General features: G+C 56.5%; 1 protein-coding gene across 1 annotated transcript in view; it reads right to left on the minus strand.

Annotated features, from left to right (window-relative positions):
• Positions 1-19,143, minus strand: part of PRDM16 (PR/SET domain 16) — a 360,059-nt gene that overhangs the window by 185,301 nt on the left and 155,615 nt on the right. The window contains exon 3 of the mRNA XM_055261783.2: positions 1,561-1,611. Within this exon, the coding sequence (XP_055117758.1) occupies positions 1,561-1,611 (51 nt within the window). The remainder of the gene's footprint in view (positions 1-1,560; positions 1,612-19,143) is intronic.

The following is a 19,143-nucleotide window of genomic DNA, read 5'->3' on the forward strand; positions in this document are numbered from 1 at the left end:
GAGAAAGAGGGAAAATGAAAAAGACCAGCCCTGGAATTTGCTCCATGGCACAGTCAAACGCGGGTGCAGGAAGACCTCAGGCGTCCTGTGGATGGCGGGGACTGAGAGCCGACACCTTGTCCTCGGACAAAAGGACCCCAGGAGGCCAGACACAGCCACACGAGCAACGACGGGGAGGACACGGGAACCAGTTCACCCGGTTTCCAGAGGCCCTTCAGCGGTCACTGCGGGCCCAGAAAGAGCCTCCATTGCCATGCTTTCTCCAAAATCAATGTCTCTGGGGTTGAACCTGGAGAGAAGGGTCAGGTCCCCCTGTGCTTTGCAGAGAGCTCTGCCCAGATGGTGGGTCCCCTGTCCCTCATAGGCAGCTCTGCCCAAATGCCTCAGCTAAGAGTCTGGGAGTTTGGTGGGACTAGCAAAGCGCTTCCCTTTGACTTTGGGAGAAAAATGGAGTATTGATGACTTGAACACTCAGCTCAGCTTCCTAACCACAAGGCTGCCAGTACCCCTCAAACCCATATGCTGCGTCACGGAATCCAGTTGTAATTCTGACAGAATTGTAACAGCACTCGGTAGGCACTGACTCAGCACTGGCTCCTCTGTGCCAGCAACCCCCACGGTGCACCCCACACCCCCCCGATGCTGTCTGGGTGGAGATGTGTAAATGTGACTCTCTCTAAATTTTATCTTGCTTTAAAGCAAAGATGCCAAGCAAGAGACTGTTACTTTAATTTTACTAGAAAACCCCCCAAGAAATAGGAGATCAGCCACCATGTGTGAGCGTGCTGTGTCTGTGGACGTCTGCGTGTGTGTGCAGGCAATGCATATCCCGTGGAAGCAGAGTTCTGGCTGCTGAACAGGTTCTAGGTTTTGGACCTGCTTTCCAGGCCATTCTTCCTCCTGGCCATCTGGACTGCAGTGTGCACACCCAGGCACACGTGTCACTGTGTGTGTGCCTCCCCAGGGCCTGTGTGTTTCTCTGAGCATGGTTCTCCCTCTGGATCTGTTAGAGCTAATGTTTGTCCACCAGCCGTTACCCACCACCAGTCAGCAAAGCCGTGGATAATGCCACGTGGACCCCTTTTCTCTCGCCTCGTGGTTTTGCTTATTTAAAGCGATGCTTCTTTGGAAGCTACGAGTGCAGCAAAAGGCTTTGTTGAATCTGCAGCCAATCTCTCCCCATATTCTTTTCATGAGAGTATCCAGCAAAGACAGTTAAATAAACACAACCTGCATTTATTTAATTTTCCTGTCTGCGTGGCCTGAAGCTTTCCCACAGGTACAGGGCTCTCCTCCGCTCTTGGGAGTTAGGAGAGTGGCGGATGGCCCTGTACCTGTGACCCTACGGCGACATGACCCCCACCTCCCCATCCCTCCTAATGACAGCAAAAGCCACCGTCCTGTGCACACGTCAGTCCACAGATAACACATTGCTCAGGGCCTGCCAGCAACATTCCGACTACACGCTTGTTAACTCAGGGACAGCTGGGATGGCGGTCGCCCCGCCAGGAGCTCTGAGGACGCTGGGGAGCCGAGACGGCGCAGGGCGAGCTCTCCTACCTTTTTGATGCAGCCTTCCTGGGGCGACACTTCTGCATCGGTCAGTATTTGCTGCAAAACAATTTTGAGAGGGGTTGTTAAGTTTCTGATAAAACGTCGTTCTCAAGCTACACTGGGTTCTAAATGGTGGGGGCAGATCCACTGTCCCCAAAAGTCACAGGGTGGGACCCAGCGGCTTCTCCACAGCAGGAAATGAAGGGCTCCATTGATCACAGGTATCCCTTCTTCCAGCAGAGGCTCCCCAAGCACCCCCCAGGGACTTCACCTCCCTGGAAACACTGCACTCCAGGGATGGAGACACACTGTGTAGCTCACTCTGGCCCTTTAGTGGTTGGGTGGGGACCCAGGTCAAGGCGTCTCAAGATGAGCCATTCATATTATTTATGAGAACCATCTGGGCGGAGCGCACAGACACCCTGGATGGTGAACCGACTCTATTTGTGTTTCCTCCGAGTTCCACCGGCAAATCGCACCATGCGTATTTCGACATAACTTGGCCTGTGTTGTGCCTGGCCCTGGACAGGTGAGGGACAGCGAGGTGCCGTCCCTGCCCTCCGGGGGCTTACAGTCCAGCTCGGGAGGTGGAGGTCGGGGGGAGCTGGACTCTGTCCAGAGGTCTCAGGAGACAGCGGGGGGCGGCCAGAGTGAGGGGCAGAGGTTGGCCAGCGCCCTGCGGAAGGATGGCTTGGTGGGTGCTGGAGGGAGAGGGAGCTCATGCCATTTCTCTGCTTCCTCTTTTTTTGGCAAATCAGAGGTGGGAGCATTTTAACTGGCTCTTCACCCCCACCCAGATCCCTGGGAGGGGGATGTCCCCCGTGGCTTTTGGAGGAAACTTCTCAAAGGAAATGGAGCTAAGGCAGAAAAACCGCTGTGCCTAGTGTCACCCAGGTGCCCGGGGTGGCCACTGAGGACCCCCAGCAGTGGGCTGTGGACCACACAGGAGCTCCCGCCCCCTCACCCACATGTGCACAGAGGCCGAGACAGGGAGGCTGGAGTGGGCCAGCAGTTGGCTTGTTCCTCCTCCCAGGTCGCTCCAGCCGGAACGTTCTTTGGCTCTGGAGAGCATTTCGCTGGGTGTCTCCTCTTAAAAGCCACCAGGCTGCACTCCAGAGTGGCGGCGTCTCAGTGACCCTTCCCAGAGTGCTGTCTGTGCTAAGCAAACTGACAAATGAGCTCTAGAAATTGGATTTTTCCCTTCTGGACCCAAAGTGGCCATGCACGGTCGAGTTTACGGAAACCGCAACGTTGTTTCCGTAAGAAGAGAAACCAAGATTGAAACTGATACTTGAAAAATAAAACGAGAAAATGACGCTCGAGCCAAAGACTTTCTTTCCCCTCCCGTTAATATTACATGATGGCTTTACAAATCATAAGGACGGAGCGCAGCAGCACAGCGGGCCTGCCAAGGTGCAATTGACAAGCCGGCATTCCCAGCCACAGTGGAGCCCAGCCTGATTGCCTTCCGGGTCACCCTGCACTAATGTGAATGGCAGTGATGGCTGCTAGATTCAGGCACCTAGATGGGCTGCGTCTGGAAGAGGAGAAAGCCTTAGGAGGGTGTGACCTGCCTGCGGGGCCGAGGCGTGCTGGAGGCAGAGCTCGAGGAGCTGTTCAGGTGGAATCTCTCCTCACTCTGGATGCTAGAGGACCCTTTGGCCATCCCAGGTCTGGTGAAAGGGATGTCTGGTCCCAGTGGTGGCACTGGAGCTCTCGAGAGTAGAAGGACAGATCCCACCGTAGTGAGCTGCCCCGGGCAGAGAAACTGTGGATCTTGTTGCCAGTTAAAGGCTGGGCTAAAACCAGCACCAGGGCCTCCCTAGTCCTGCCTGGTTCGTGAGGCGCGTCGAGGAGTGAGATGCTGTTTGTATCTCTCTGGCATTTGCGGCCAAGTCACAGGCACCTGTGCAGACACCACCAGCGAGAGGGCCCTGCCCTCCCCGCCCTGCCCGGCCAGTGCCTGCTCACAAACCCACATACCCACCCAGAGCCCACAGGGGCCTGGCACTGGCCTGGGAGCATTTGGTGGCCTCTGGTTGGGCATTTTCCAGGAGGCTCCCTCCTGTTCCCAGTGGGAAAGTGCATGCCACGGCCCATTCAAACCATTCCCAATGCAGGTGACACCTCCACGATCACTCCCAGGCAGGGTCAGCCCAGGAGCCCCCGTTAACACCACATCCTCACATTTGGAGGGGCCTAGTGTGAGAGCCCTCCAGCCACCCACCGATGCCACCCTGGGCCTGCTGAGGCCTCAGATGCATGGCCTCTCAGGTGGGGGCCGCCCTCCCTCTGTCCACGCTGCTATCTGCTGGGTGCGCACTGTTCCTGCTGTGGCCAGCTGCATTTTCACTTGCACTTTTGGTCGCCTGATCTTCCTGTCTCCCTGCCCTCTGAGTGTCCAGGTGGGATGGACCCCCATAAACCCATCCATTACGCCATGTGGAGGCCCTTCTTGCCTTTCTGGCGGAGTCTGACGTGGGCTTGGTCTGTGCGTGGGCTTGGCCAGCACTCCTGCTCCCGGAGCTTGTCATCAGGTGGGGACGCAGAGACGGATGCTCCAACACTGGCCCCAATAGTTTAAGGCATCACATGCGACACACTGACCAGGAGGGCCCAGTCATACCGTGTGGCATCAGGAGGTGGGACCTGGCCAGCCCCAGGGTGGTGGTGGGGGCAGCTGCCACAGCTGCTGGGCTCCTGGCTGTCTGTCTGGATCCTCTGAGCACGGTGCCTGGGCCCCCTTCGGGCTGAGGGTGTGGGCTGCTAAGGACTGTGGTCACACCGGAGCCCAGTGTGGAACCATGGAAGAGCTGCACAGATGCAGAGCCCTCCCCAGCTGCCCTGCACCCCCCGAAGAGGAAACCGGTACCCGATGGCAACAGAGAAAGAAGGGGCCTCCTGCAGGCAGAGCGCTGGGGCCTGAGCCGCGTTCCGGAACCGCCTGCCCCATCTCACAGCCCGTCTTGGCAGTTATGAACACCATTAACTCTGCCTCTTCACCCGCTGCTGACCTCGGGTGGAAAAATGGCCGGACGCGCTCCCCGGCTCCCTCAGCCTTGGCCCCCACACTCGCCTGAGCCGCCGCTCCGCTGAAAACCCTCTTTATTTTGCTAGCTGGGCCCTCAGCACATGCACCGCTGGCTCCTCGATTGCTGGCAATGGCCGTCGCGCTCTCAACCTCTCCGCACCCCGGCAGAAGTATTAGGTGTGTTTGACTAAGCGTTTTAGCCAAAAAAGCGAGGTCTGACCTCTGGCATTTAGCTTCTCTCACGGGTTCCAGTGCCAGGATTTAGCTAAGTGGGGTTGGTCAGAACCTCTTTTTTGACGCTTAAAATAAATACCCTCTGTTCTCCAAAAAGTCAGCAAAGAGGCCACGTACGCAGAGATTCTTAGGGCTCTGGAGTTCTGGCATGGCCTCAGGGGGGCTCAGCTTGCTGTTCGGTGCCACAAATGGATCCCAGAAGGTTTCTCTCCCGTCAAAATTATCTGTTATTACAGTATCTGAGAACCTAACTAAGGAGGAAACCCAGAGTAAGCCCCAGCCACAGAGCTGCTTCCAAACCAGCGGGAGGTAGACGGAGCCCGGTGCAGAGGAGGCTGAGGCCCATGAGGGCCCCCAACACTCCGGTTTACCCACCCCTTGCTCTTGGCATTGAGAGCAAACCTTCTCTTTCTAACCTACGTCTCTTTTCTTTCTTCTTCTTCTTTTTTTGTTTTTGAAACAGGGTGTCTCACCCAGGCTGGAGTGCAGTTGTGCAATCATGGCTCACTGCAGCCTCAGCCTCCTGAGCTCAAGCGATCCTCTCAACTCAGCCTCCTGAGTAGCTGGGACAACAGGCACACCACCACCCTGGCTAATTTGTTTTCTTTTTTGTAGAGATGAGGTCTCACTATGTTGCCCAGGCTGGGACTCCTGGACTCCAGCAATCCTCCCAAAGTTCTGGGATTACAGATGTGAGCCACCATGCCCAGCTTGGCTCTAAGCTTTCTTTCTTTTCTTTCTTCTCTTCTCTTCTCATCTTCTCTTCTCTCTCTTCTCTTCTCCTCTCCTCTCCTCTTCTCTCTCTCTCCTTCCTTCCTCTCTCCCTTTCCCTTCCCTTCCCTTCCCTTGCCTTCCCTTCCTTTCCTTCCCTCCCTTCCTTCCCTCTTTCCTTCCTTCCTTCCTTCCTTCCTTCCTTCCTTCCTTCCTTCCTTCCTTTTCTTCTTTACTTGTCTTCTCTCTCTCTCTCTCTCTCCCTGCCCGCCCCCAGGCTACAGTGTAGTGGCTCAATCAGCTCACTGAAGCCTCGACCTCCTGGGCTCAGGTGATCCTCCCACCTCTGCCTCCCAAGTAGCTAGGATTAGAGGCATGCTCCACCATATCTGGCTAATTTTTTGTATTTTTTGTAGAGACGGAGTCTCACTATGTTGTTCAGGCTGATTTCTAACTCCTGGGCTCAAGCAATTCTCCTGCCTTGGCCTCCCAAAGTGCTGGGATGACAGGCGTGAGCCACCGTGCCTGGTTCTAATCTACTTTTCTTTCTTGCCCATTTCTTGAAGTAGCTTCATTGGACCCAGAGATGTGGGTCTGAGTCTAGAACCTGCTAAAAGCTGATTCCAAGGCCTCTTCTCCTTGAAGAAGCCCCTATGGGTGGAGTCAGGGGCCAGGGTTGTCTGTGCAGGGCACCCAGGGGCGTACAAATGGCAAGGCTGATGGAGCCGTCTACAACCTCCATATCCCATCCAGGCTCCAAGCCTCACTCTGCTCACTGCTGGGAGGCTGTGGGGTCGAGAGGCTCAGGGTTCTGCTGGACACACAGTCTGAGCAAAGGTCTTGGTGGTCAGCAGCTTCAGCTTCCATGCGGCCTACACTTTCAGCAGGGTTTTACACCCAACTAAACAGTGCCCCTGGCAGGGCTGGAAGCTGATGACCAGGCCACACTGAGCCTCCACATCTCAGGATCATCTTACTCTCGGAGAGGAATGTCCACGGCCACCCACACATCCTCCCTTTCTGAGAAGATGGAGTTTTTAAAGAACAAATTTCATTCTTAATTTTCTTTTCCAAGTGGAAGCCGTGGGTGCTGCCAATTTCCCTGGTGTAAATGTTGCATCAAGGTGATGGCAATGGTGAAGCCAGTCATAACAGCAGCAGGTCATCTTTCGGGGCCCTGCCACGTGTGGGGGGCCTGTCCCAGGCACCGCAGATGCAGACCTCCTCCTCACAACCACATGTGGGAAGCAGGAACCAGCAATGCCCCTGCTGTGTAGACGGGAAACAGGGGCTGCAGAGTTGAGGTGACCGGGCAGATGTCGAGGAGCCGCTCAGGGAGGCACCCGCACTCGAATCTGGGCCTCCTGACTCCAGGAGTGTGCTCTGGCGGGACAGCAGCTCTGGGTGGATGTCTCGGCAGGAAGAAGACACACGCCAGGCCCTTCCACCCGGGACTTGCACCTGAACCCCGGCCAGGACTCTCTCCACGGCCAAGCTCCCTCCGGCCGTGTGGGCTCCAGCGGAGCTGGGTGGCTTCCCGTTGGCAGCTCCCGCAAGAACCGTGAAAGGCGGTTAGTCACCGGCCGCCCCGGCTCTGGCTCCCAGAGCAAAGACTGCACTGGTGTTGACACAAACCCTTGCGCTCTCAACCGGGAGTAGGGTAATATTTATTTATTTTTTGCATTAAAAAAATCAGCTTGGCCGTGTTTGAGCTACAGAAATGATTTTTTTTTAAAGCTCCTTGGACACTGTTTTTAGCTTTTATGCCTAAACAGATACTTCTCAGTTCCTTCAAGTGAGATCTATCCAATGAATGGAGGCTCTCTCTTTACTCGTAAGAAAAATATTTACACAGTCAAGTACGGCACAGAAAAGGACCCTGGGCTCTGGAGAGCCCATCCCGAAATGCACAGAGGTCTCTACGCCGCTGTTTACACTCCCAGCCACCACCTCCCTCACTCCTGCCCTCCACATCCCCCGCCCCCACCACCAAAGGCCTTCCCAAGCCTCCTGTGTTGGGCCCTGTCATCAGGGGTTGGCCTGGGGTTCCGCATGAGAACCCCACAGGGCTGTGTGACAAGAGGGAATGGCTGCTAAGCCCTACCTTCCAAACCCTCTTTGTTTGGCCAGTGAGAGAAGCCAGGCCGCTCTGCTTCCAGGGCCCTGAGCAGGGAACAGCGCTGGGATGCAGCATCTTGGCCCCCAACCCCATGGGACCCGAGCTTCAGGCAGGCAGCATCTCCACCGACCTGGTGTGATAGGGCCTTCTGCTTTGCTCTGGCCACAAGAAGTCTGCTGGGGCCAGCAGACTTCAATGCACGCCCAGTGATTTTCTCTCGACCTGCAGGGTTGCCACTGCCCGGCCCTGCCCCGCCTGGCCAGCAAGGCCCTGAAGACCTGAAATCTGGGCATGGCCTGCTCTCTTTCTGATGTTCCAAGAACACTCTGTTCGCTGGCAGCCCCGCCTGTGAGCGCTGCCCCTTGGCCTGGACACACCGCCAGGGCGAGGCTGGCCCTGCGCGCATCTCCCTTCCTGTGGGGTGAGGATTGAATGGGCACTGCTCCTCCTCTCCCTGGCCCCCGACAACAGGCTCCACACCCCTTCATGTCCTCATTTCATAAGTGGTATTGAGCACCTTTGGTCTATACTGCCCCACGGAGGGTGCCTTGGAGACATTTAAAAAATACGGAAACAGTATTTAGTCCAGAATTCGCTACTCTGGGGCAGAGACAATGGGTAGGACCCACCCTGCCTCCCACAGCAACATCAACACGACGAAGAGGAAAGACCTCCAAGTCTGGGAGCTGCGGTTCTCTTGGGGGTGGGGTCCCGAAGTGGGGGTGGGGAGCCCAGGAGGTGATGGGGGCTGGGAGTGAGGCAGCATATACACAAAGGTGTTAGCATGGGGCAAATGAATGCCCCAGAGACGGAGGAGGCCTGGGGTTGGGAAGCCTGCATGGGGCAGAGGTCTCTGCCATGGCTCTTTGAGGACCAGGCTGAGGGATTTCACTCTGGCAGGGGCTCTCGGATGGAGGCAAGAAACGGATGACGGGGACGTGGGGTGTGGAGGAGGGACAGTTTGCAGGGAGGGTGGCTTCGTCCGTGCATGGATCTCCCCAAGGGGTCTCCCTCCTCGTGTCCGCTCGGAGGCGCATGTGGGCCTTTCCTGCTGACCCCAGTGTGGGGTCCGGCAGTGGGCTCCATCCGGCCTGTGCCCCCCAGCTTCCTCCATCTGCTAGGACCTGTCTAGCTCTCCTCACACAGAGAAGGAGGCTGCCCAGGACAAGAGGCCTCCATGGTGAGGTGGAGGGCCAAGGGCCAAGCAGGCCAGGCTCTGCACTGGATACTTGGCCCACATTAATGCATCTAAACCCCAGAACATGCCCACGAGGAAGGCTATGGCTTCCTGTTCTTTGCAGAAGAGGAAGGGGCTCAGAGAGGTAAAGTAGCCTCCCAAATTTGACAGCAGGGGAGTGCTAACCCGGGCTCACCCTGGATTCACATGGGCCCTGCCAAGATCAAGGTGAGTGGACCCCGAGGAGGTGGTGCATACCGAGGGCAGGGCTGGGCAGCCCCTTTTCCCAGGGAAGCCTGAAGGTACACAGGTGTGGACCAGTCCTGGCCCCCAAGCCCAGATCACCCAGGCATCCACCAGCATGGGGCCAATGGCCATGGGTACAGCTTGCTGGTGAAGTACCCAGGAGGCCCCACTCCCTTCCAGCCTGCAAGCTGCCCTGTGAGGACTCACGTTCCTCTGCCCACCTCATTGCCAATGAGGTGGTCAGACAAGCACCCCTCCAGGCCATTGGCGAATTTGTGGTCCTTGACCTGGAAGTCACAGGATCGTCTCAGAGGCTGAGGCTGCTGGGAGCCCTAGGGTGGGGGTCCTGTCTCTCTCTCCAGCTGCTCCTGGCCTGGGAAGCCACCCCCACCAGGCCTCTCCAAGCCTCCTTCCCAGCCCCAGGAGCTGTGGGAGACAAGGAGGCACTGTGGGGTCCCCCTGGCCTGCCCTGGCTGTGACCTTGCTCTGCCTTCTGCCTCTAGCACCTCGGAGCACAAGGTAGAGTTGGGGGCAGAGCTATAACTGACCACCTGCCCTGGGGCTGCAGTTGTCTGGGGAGGGTGGTGCCTGCAAGGACGCCTGCTCCCTGGATACTGCCCATGCCATGCTATCCCTTTCCAGAGAGGAGAGAGTGCAGGTTACTGCATTCAGAGCTTCCCAAGCTTCCGGAATGCTTGGGCCATTCCAGCCACAGGTTTGAATTCTCCACCAAGCCAAAGAGGCAGCTTCTCCACCACACAACCCCCCCGTCCCCCACCATGCTCGATGGGCTGCTCCAGATCTCAGAGCCCTGCCCCACACATGCAGGACAGCTCTTTCCAAATGAGGGGCCCGGGGGAGATCTGACCCAGCCTGAGATTCCCTGGAGCCGGGCAGGCTTCCGGGGTCTACATGGCAGGGACCCATGCCCTGTCCTGGACTCACGGGTGCCCTTTCCCCCATGTCAGGCTGAGCTGGGGAAGGCCTGTTGTTTCTGGGCTCCACCTGGGAGCCCCTGCTGATAGAGCAAGGTGAGGGCGGCGGGGGTCACCTGGTGCGGGGACTGGCAGGAGGCTATCAGCCCCTGGGGCACAGGCTCCAGAGCCCTTTCTCTGCCAGGCAGCAGGGCGAGCGGGAAGGATCTCTGCAGGCCCCTGTCCCCGAGCACAGGGGTGTCCAGCATTGCTTCTGACCCTCTGTGGACGCCTTCCTCCTTCTGCTTCCGGAAGATTGATGTCCCCAGGGGAAGGGAATGTAAATCATAAAAGCAGGTGACATGTGGCCCTCACGATCAATGGCTCGTGATGAGCCATCACTTCCAGTATGAGAAAGGGAAGCAGCGGCCGGTCCAAGAGCCTCCCGTAGCCAGCTCAGGAACTGGACACGCACGCCCTGGAAATGAGGAGAAAGTTCTGAGAGGCTGTTTGTTCCTGGAGCTGGTCTCACAGCTTCCTTCTGAGCGCCTGGGTTCTCGAAGAGGAAAGCCAAGACCGGGAGCGGCTGGGTGGCCTCGTGGGGCTCCAGGCCCTGCAGACAGGGCTCCGTAGGGGGCTCTGGCTCGGATGCCAGTGGAGCCGATCCCAGGGACGCCCTCGGCACTCTGCAGCTCCTGTGCTGGGAAGGTAGTGTCAAAGCTGATGGTTCTAGGTGGACGGCAGGTGACCTTGACCCAACCCACTCACACTTTATTTCTCCACCAACTTTCATTAGAGCCCTGCAGCCTGGAAGAGGATGGCCGGGCTCACTTCAGAGCTGCCCAGTTGTTACAGGCAGGCCCGTCCTCCCTCCTGGATTAGATGCCCCTTTAGGCCAAAGGCGGGGTGTCAGGCACCATCACAGCCCCTCCGAGCAGGAACACAAGGGAGACCCCACGTGGCATTTACTGAATAATAAATCGTGAGTCAGTGAGTGGAAAATGGGAGCTCTCCTTGCAGAATTTACTGAGCTGCTACATGGTCACGTTCACCTGGGCTGGGCCCCTGGGAGCCAGGCCCTGGCCTGTGGGTGGGGGGTGGGGACTGGCGCAGTCACGGCGGGTCCCGGCCATCCAGCCTGCGGGGGCCCTGTGCTCGGGGTGGCTCTCTGACTATGGGGCTTAGGGAAGCTGCCCTGGCCACCCTGACAGGCTCAGGGCCTCTTGCTGGACCAGGCGTCTCGGGCAGGCGGCTAGAAATCAGATAGCTGGGCCTCGAGGCACAGGGTCCGGCTCCCACCTGTCTTGCGGCTGCTTGGCCTGGAACTGGCCTGGCGGGGGCAGCCTGGGGAGTTGAGGATGGACCTGAACTGCTGGGGTGGGGGACAGCTCCTTTGTGCAGGCTCCGTGTCAGCGCCCCGGGGACAAGAGGACCAACCTGTGGCCAGGACTGTCTGGATTTGAGCACTGAAAGCCCCTGTCTCGGGAAGCCCCTCCATTGGTGACCCTACTGGAGGGGAAGCATCAAAGCTACCACAGAGGAAGGCCCCCAGAACAGGGGGATGAGTCAGGGATGAGCCCTGAAGACGAAATCAACACGGCAGTCCTACGCCCGTGTTCCAAGTGCCCAAGCCCTGAACACACTCCCAGGACACCGGGACCAACCCAGTCACAAGCCCCGAAAGTCACATCCAGCCTGGTGGGAGCATCAAGGAGCCGAGGACTCCAGGCTCAGCCAAGACAAACAGAAGGGAAGCTGCGGGCCCTGTGCCCATCCTCCAGCAGCCACTCCCACCTGCAAGAAGCCATCTCAACAGTCTCCCCGAGTTCATAGAATTTCCCCCCACCTTAAAAAAAAAAACACTTTATTGGGGTATGATTGGCATATAAAAAGCTGTTGATATTTAATGTAGACAACTTTATGCGCCTGGAGACGTAAAGAATGCACCAAGAAACCATCGCCACGATCCATGCCATAAACCCACCCATCACCTCCAAAAGCTTGCCCTGCCCTCTTCATTCATCGTTAGTTTATTTTGTGATGGGACAATCTAACGTCGGCTCTCCTGTGTTAGTCAAGTTAGGTAGGCAACAGGGAGGCTGCTGAAGGAGGCTACTCCAGGCCCGCTGGGCAGACAGGACCAGGCCAGGCTGGCCACACTCACAGGGGCAGGGAGAAGGATGCTGGCGGAATGGTTTTCCATCTTCCAAAGGCCAGTGTCTGTGAGCAGGGGATGTTCCATGCTCAGCCTGAGCCCTTTGCGACCCAGGACAGATTCTGCTCACTGTGAGTGCCAGTGGCAGGAGGGGACCCCAGCTCCGGCGGGTGCTCTGTGCCTTCCCCCAATCACTTAAACCAACACCAAGCTCTGCCGTTGCAAACCCTGAAGTGGCTGTGTCGACTCACATCTGAAAGATGTACCCTCCCAAGTCCACTGCCTGCCATTTTCCACCCTGCTTCTGAAAATGCTGATGGTCCCTCCGCCACACCCATGACGCAGGAGGTGCTAGGCACTGCCCGGCCACCCGCCACCCCCACCCTGGGCAGGGGGCAGCTGCTGGAGGCTCCCTCACTGGCACTCCTCCAGGGCAGCCCGGTGGGCTCTGCACCAGCATCTCCCCAGGGAGCTTCGCTTTCCACAGGGAAAATAAATCACAGGATCAATGATTGGTTCTATACAAACATTTATCTTTTATCTCAACCCTTTTTAGTTATAGAAATGACCTGGAAATTGACAGAATCATATTAATGCACTTCCACTTGACTCTGCTGATTGATCCCTTGTTTATTAAGGTGATTCTTAATAATCATAAGTGAATAAGAAGGGTCGTAGATCTCCTGGTAACAGCGCCTGGGTCACATGTGTGTTTGAAAGCCCCAAGACCCAGGACTGGGCGGGGGAATCTGACCTCCCCAAATCTGGGCTCTTCTCTGGCTATGACACCACTCATTGACCGGTTTGGGGAACCTTTCAAGATCTGAAAGTGGATCCATATCCGAGCAGAATATGGAATTTTAATTCCCTTAAAAATGGCAGGCAGCACTTTCTGGGGATGGAGGAAGCAGAAGCAGCTGCCAGTGTCACTATCCCCCTTGGCCCTTCCCTGATGAAATTCAGTCTTCCTCCCATCCTCGCTTGTCATGCATCCCACTTACTCATGCAGCAAGCATCTGTGGACCGGCACTTCTGAGTTCCACAAACTTGCAAGCCAAGGAGGCCAGAAGTACAATTGTTTCCCGTTGTATTTTATTCCTGATGGAAATAAAATAACAATGATAATAATAACAGCTAATACGCCAGCTCTGCCAAAGGTGTCATTGCATTATCCTGTTTAATGCTTGAAATAATCCTACAATAATCCCCATTTACACCTGAGAATGCTGAGGCCCAGGGAGGTTGGGCTAAGTCGTCCAGTGTCACAGGGCCAGCAAGTGGCAGAGCTGGGATTCAAACTCAGGCCATGCAGCTCCACAGGGCATTATCTGAGCCATTCGCTTATTTGGCCTCCCTTGAACTGGTTCCATTTGGAGAAGTGGGGGAGGTGGATCGGCGGGAAGGGAGAGGGAGATGAGGAGCTTTGCATTTTCTCACATAAGGAATGTTTCCAATCTGTTGTAGGGACAACACGCAGAGGCCCGAGCTCCTGGGTTTCGGTCGCAGCTGCCTGCGAACTCGAGATCACCGTGAGTGAGGGCAGCGGGAGGCAGAGTGCCACCAAACAAGACTGTACACTTTCCTAATGGGACCCAATGACAGGAACAGCTGCAGCGAGGAATTCTGGGCTGATCTGCTGTGAAAAACTGGCCACCTCTGGAGTCTTGCAAGGTCCATGTAACTGTGGCTACAGCCGGGACCCCCCAGGGTCCAGCTTTACTCTCTTGGGGCGGGCATCGTGGAGAAGCTGAACCAGGAAGGCTTGGCAGGTGAAAGGCTGCCCACTCTGCCCCTGATTTCCAAGTAACCTCCCGGGGTCCACGTCTGCATTTCCAGGCCATACTGAGTCCAGGGCCAAGCACACTGAAGGTGCCGTGCAGAGAATTCGCAGGACTGCCCAGCCTTGCTGAGATGCGGGCAGACGTATGACCAAGGCCGCCTGCCCTGGAGGATGCCTTCAGGGGCTTCCTGACCAAATGGAATGTTCCTCTGACCTTCCTTCCTTCTGGTGCCTTTCACAGCGCTGGGAGGGGCTGCAGAAACCAGGCAAAGAACCCTGGGCTCCAAGCCAGCGCTTCCCATTCTGAGTCCCAGAAACACTTCTCAGCCCCTGCATCCCCTGGGTTGAGCAGTCTCAATGCCCTCATCTGTGAAGCGGGAGGCAGATGCCCCAGGGGGACGGCCTTGACCGCTGTCCATGACGACGGGGAAGATGCAAACAGCAACCCTGCCTGGCCAATCACTCCCTTATTTTGCAGCATGAGCACACAAATCATGATGGCACTCAAGACGTAACCACCCGTTTTCAAGACTGCCATGACTCAAGGACCAAAAGCCTCTTGTGGCGATTAACCTAGTAAGGGTGATGGAAGGATGGGCGGCTTTTACATGTATGAAGGGTTGTAAAAGTAAACAAAAACGTGTATGGGACGGAGGTCACACGGGACACAGAAAGCCTGAATTATACATGATCTGGCCTTTTACACTGGAGGCACATTGACCCCGGCCCACAGCAGAGACACCACAGCTCCAAGGAGGACAGAGATAAGAGGGCACTCATGTCCTTGGGTAGCCAGTCCAGCTGCCAGCAGAGAGGTGGGGATGAGCCTTCCCCAGCCTCTCACCAGGAATGGGAGGCTTCCACGAGCAGAGGTGACTCATCTGTCCCTGCTCCCTTTGCTCACACCTGCTCCCAACACCAAATGGCCAAGGCAAAACCCCAAGCAGAGGAAATACCATAAGGTCGTCACTTCGAATGCCTCATGGTGCCCGAGGCTGCAGTGCGGTCCCACCAGGCAGGTGTGGGGAAGGAAGGTACACAGGCACCACACAGCCAGCGAGACAGGCAGGCAGGGCTGCTGGGAACACCCAATCCTGGGGACATTTGTCCTGCCTCACCCCAACCGGGGCCACATCGGAGCTGCCTTCTCAGCTGGAGCCTCCCAAGGGGAAAGGTGGTGTGAGATGGGAAGCAGCCTGAAACGACTCTGTTCATTTATATTTTTCTTATTTTCCTCCTGTTTGTTTTCCAACAAGGAGAAGCACACGAACTTGCCACAAGGGAGATCCCCAAACCCTCAGAATGCCAAGTTCCATCCACACAACTTCCCTGGATATTCGACCTCCTCTGGGATGGGGAAGGGTCTCTTCCCTGGGGCAGGTCTGGTGTCCGTGAGTCCGGCGCTAACTGAGCTTCTTGCCTGGATGACTGCGGAGTCTCACTCCGTGCCCACCCCAAGGACTCATCCCAGGAGGCTGGGAGTGAGTGCTAGTGCAGAAAGGCCTCCGTGAGACCTAGCAACATCCAGGAATCTAGAACGGCCATCTAGTTGGCACCCTTGCCTGGCCTTGTGGAGAGCCATTGGGCAGGTCAGGGATGGAGCAGCGGTTGCCAGTGCAGGCCAGTCTGTCTCTCTTGAGGCCCTCGGCTAGACAGCATGCTGGGTGCCTGAAAGCATCCTCTAGTGATTTCATCTCACAGTGACCCTGCAGGGGTCCAGGGACCCCAGACAGCTGCAGGGGGATGCACATTCCTCCTTGGGCCACAGTGATGCATCCAAAGTGGGTCCAGGGACCCCAGACAGCTGCAGGGGGATGCACGTTCCTCCTTGGGCCACAGCGATGGATCCAAAGCACAGGGAGTGTTCATGCAAACTAAACGCAGGCGCCAGGGCAGCTGCTTTTGGTCCCAACATCTTCATGGAGCTGCAGTTTTATGTTGCACCATCTTTCCTTGCTTTCTAACAAGTCACTGAAACAAGGGCAGAGACCCTGCTCCAAGGAAGAGAGTAAACCACTCTCCCTCCCGCCCGCATCTGCGAATGGAGCCTGGGCCAGGGGCTCCTCTGGGGGCTGCTCCTGCCTGCTGTCCATGAGCCTCAGAAAAACACACACACCTGCTGGCCTCCTTTCTCTTTTTAGCCCCAAGATAAGAAGAAAGGGACCTTTAAGTTTTCCCTGGTTTGTCTCCAGCTGCAGGAGGTCAGCACGGACAGCAGGTTCAGTGACCAGGCTCACGGGCTGCAAGTGGCTGGGTGGGACTGGATTCCGATCCGATTCGGCCATCCTGCCTGTGAGGCTTGGAATGCACATCCTGTGGCTTGGAGGCCCTGACAGGGAAGGTGGGAGGTGGCGCTTTGATGCTCATCTATGCTGTGTGGCTGTCAACAAACATGACAAGGTCACCATCTGTCTGCAGGATGGACTGAGAAAAATGTCCTTTATTAGTGCAGGAGAAAGACAGGGGCACGGGGGTGAATGTGCTTCCCAGACCATCTAGGGGAGGCCGGGGAGGGGCCCCCGGGGCACCTGCAGGTGTGGGCACCTCTTGCCCGATCTCACGGTCCTCCCTGACTGCTTCTGTGCTGGACTGTGGGTGAACAGTGCTCCCAGGGACACCTGTCCACCCAGCCCGTGTGTGGGTGACGATGGCCCTGGGAGAATATCCCCCAGTCAGTAGCGGAAGAGGAGCCTTCCTCTCGCCATGACCCTGGGCTCCTCCCTGGCCGCTTTCTCCATCGATGCAGAAGGGTTGTGTTCACGGTGCCCTGGGGAGGCGCTCTGCCCAAGTGGGTTTAGAAATGGGCACCTCCCTGCCTGCAAAGGCATTGACCCAGGAAGGCTCATCTAGAAGAACTACAGAAATAGTCTCAGACACAGTTACTTAAACTTTATTCTTAGGGCTGGGAGAGCTGTTCCACAGTGTGATTTATTTGCTCTTCCCAAGGACTGAAAAGAGGGGTGAGGTTGCCGGCTGTGAACCAGGCAAGCCTGTGGGAAAGTGCTGCCCATGGCGGTGATGGCTCAGCGCGTCCTGTTCAGAGAGAGAGAGATGGAGGGAGAGAAGGGAGACCCCCATGGCAGGAGGCCTAGGGAGCTGGGCGGACAGTGCAGGTGGTTGGGCAGAGGGATGACAGAGGGTCTCACATGCAGAACTAGGTGGTACTGGTTCTGGAGGGATGGGCCATGGCAAGGAGCCCAGCTCACGAGAGATGGTATGTACAGGCCGGAGCCCTGCGTTCCCCAGCTGGGGCAGCTGCAACATTGTCGAGGCAGTGGGGAGAAGGCAGGGAGACGACACAGCCCTCGTTCAACTTTATGCCCATCTTGGACTCCTCTGAGCCTGGCACAGGACTTCCTCCCTGGGGCTGGCGTAGAGCTCCCTTTGGGCCACAAGAGACCAACAGCGTTACTCTGAGAGGCGCACAAAAACCGCTTTCTCTTGACCTCCATTTCTGTTAGCTTTGTGTGGCCTCAAGTAATTAATTCTGGTACATTCCTGTACTTAACAAACAGAATTTTCTCGGGCTGGGGCTACCTGGTGTGTGCAGATCCACCTGTGCACGTTCAGGCAGAAAACGGTGGGATCCTGTTCTACTTTCAAGGCGTCTCGTTTATCGTGAGTGAACGCAGGCGCGTCCCATCCTGTTTGCTTCCCTTTTCTGGAAAATGCTTTGTGCTTTTCCAGGCTTCAATCCTGGGAAGGACACACACTGGACACATCCCTCCGGGGACTCTCTTCAGAAGAGGGAGGACCCCCGCACACTCAATCAGTGCTGCCAACTGGCAGGGACAGCCTCGCCACTGGCACTTCTGTTTTGTCTTAAAGATCTCGCTTTCCCCGAGCGGAACAACATTTGCTTGGATGTGACCGTGAAGCTTGGGATACTGCAAAGAGCCCATTGCTCAAAACAGAGACTTGGAGGAAGAGCAAACTCGACCCACTAGGGTGTGGGTCACAGTATTGGCACTTGTCGTGACGGAGACAGAGAAAGAGAGAGAACGCCAGCTCCAAAGCCCCTGCTGCCCACCACCTGTCCCCACAGGAGCTCTTGCCCAGGAACAGGTCCTGCTCAGGAGATCCAGCCACCCCCTGCAAGCTCTTCACAGCCACCTCTTTCTTCTGATATCTGAAGAGGAACTAAAGGGTTAGGGCCGGCGGAGACGGGCAGCCTGGGCAGCCAGCTGTGGACTTGCGTCTTTGCATTTTACCAAACCAGGTCCCGGAGCCGGGCTCTACATCTCAGATCCTGGGGGCTGATTTGGGGCCCACTGGTCCTGATTCCCTTTTGGCACTGGCCGTTAGAGTGTACGGCAGAGCCCGGCCGCACCTGCGGCCCCACGCTGGACTGTCACGGTCCTGCCGGCTTTACGCACCTCCACTCCGCAGCTCCATGCCTGAGAGACACCACAATCTTTTTACCCAATTTTCCAGCTGAGTTGACGGAGGCCCGCGGGGGTCAAGGAGCTTGCCCGGGGTCACTGAGTAAAACAGCGAAGGCTGTGGCCTCGGGACAAGGATGCAGGACTCTGGTTCCTGTCCCTAATCGCTTAGCCAAAGGCTCTTTCATAAATAATAGAAATAACAGGCCTTCATTTTTCTTTAGAGGATAAACTCCCCAAACGGCCACCGGGGCTGCAGTCTGTGAGCTGCAGGCCCTCGCCGGGCGAGAAGGCAAGGTCGGAGCTCCAGCAGCCCAGGGATGAGGGGCTTAGAGCACAGGCTGGCTCCTGCGAAGGCATTAATTTGTAACAGACGCCCGAAGAGCTGGAAAGAGCGTGGATGTTCGTTGCACGTGACAACGGCTGATTATTCATTGCTGACAGTTATTAGCCTATTATTAAACGTATGAATTGCCTCTTTCATACCACATTGCCTATCCTTAAAGTGCTTTATTAACTAACATTAACCAATCCAATTAGCAAAAGACACTGTATTTGTGTAATTAGTAATTTGAGGCTTTGTTCTGTCTTGGTCTTAAAGAGAACGGGCATTGGATGTTGATTAGCGCGGAGCACTGTACAATTAGGAGAAGTGGTCGGAGATTAGCCGACAACATTCTCATTCCCTGGGGTCCCCGTGCAGGGACCCAGTCCCGCGAAGGCGTGCAGGGGTTTATGTCTGCGGCATTTAAGTGAATCCAATTGCTTCCTCTTGCATCCAAGCTCCTCTCTGCAGTTGGCATGGCCTTCAACGTCAGGAAGGGGAAATATTTATTTTTA

The sequence above is a fragment of the Symphalangus syndactylus genome, chromosome 22 (genome assembly GCF_028878055.3).
Source record: "Symphalangus syndactylus isolate Jambi chromosome 22, NHGRI_mSymSyn1-v2.1_pri, whole genome shotgun sequence".
Taxonomy (NCBI): domain Eukaryota; kingdom Metazoa; phylum Chordata; class Mammalia; order Primates; family Hylobatidae; genus Symphalangus; species Symphalangus syndactylus.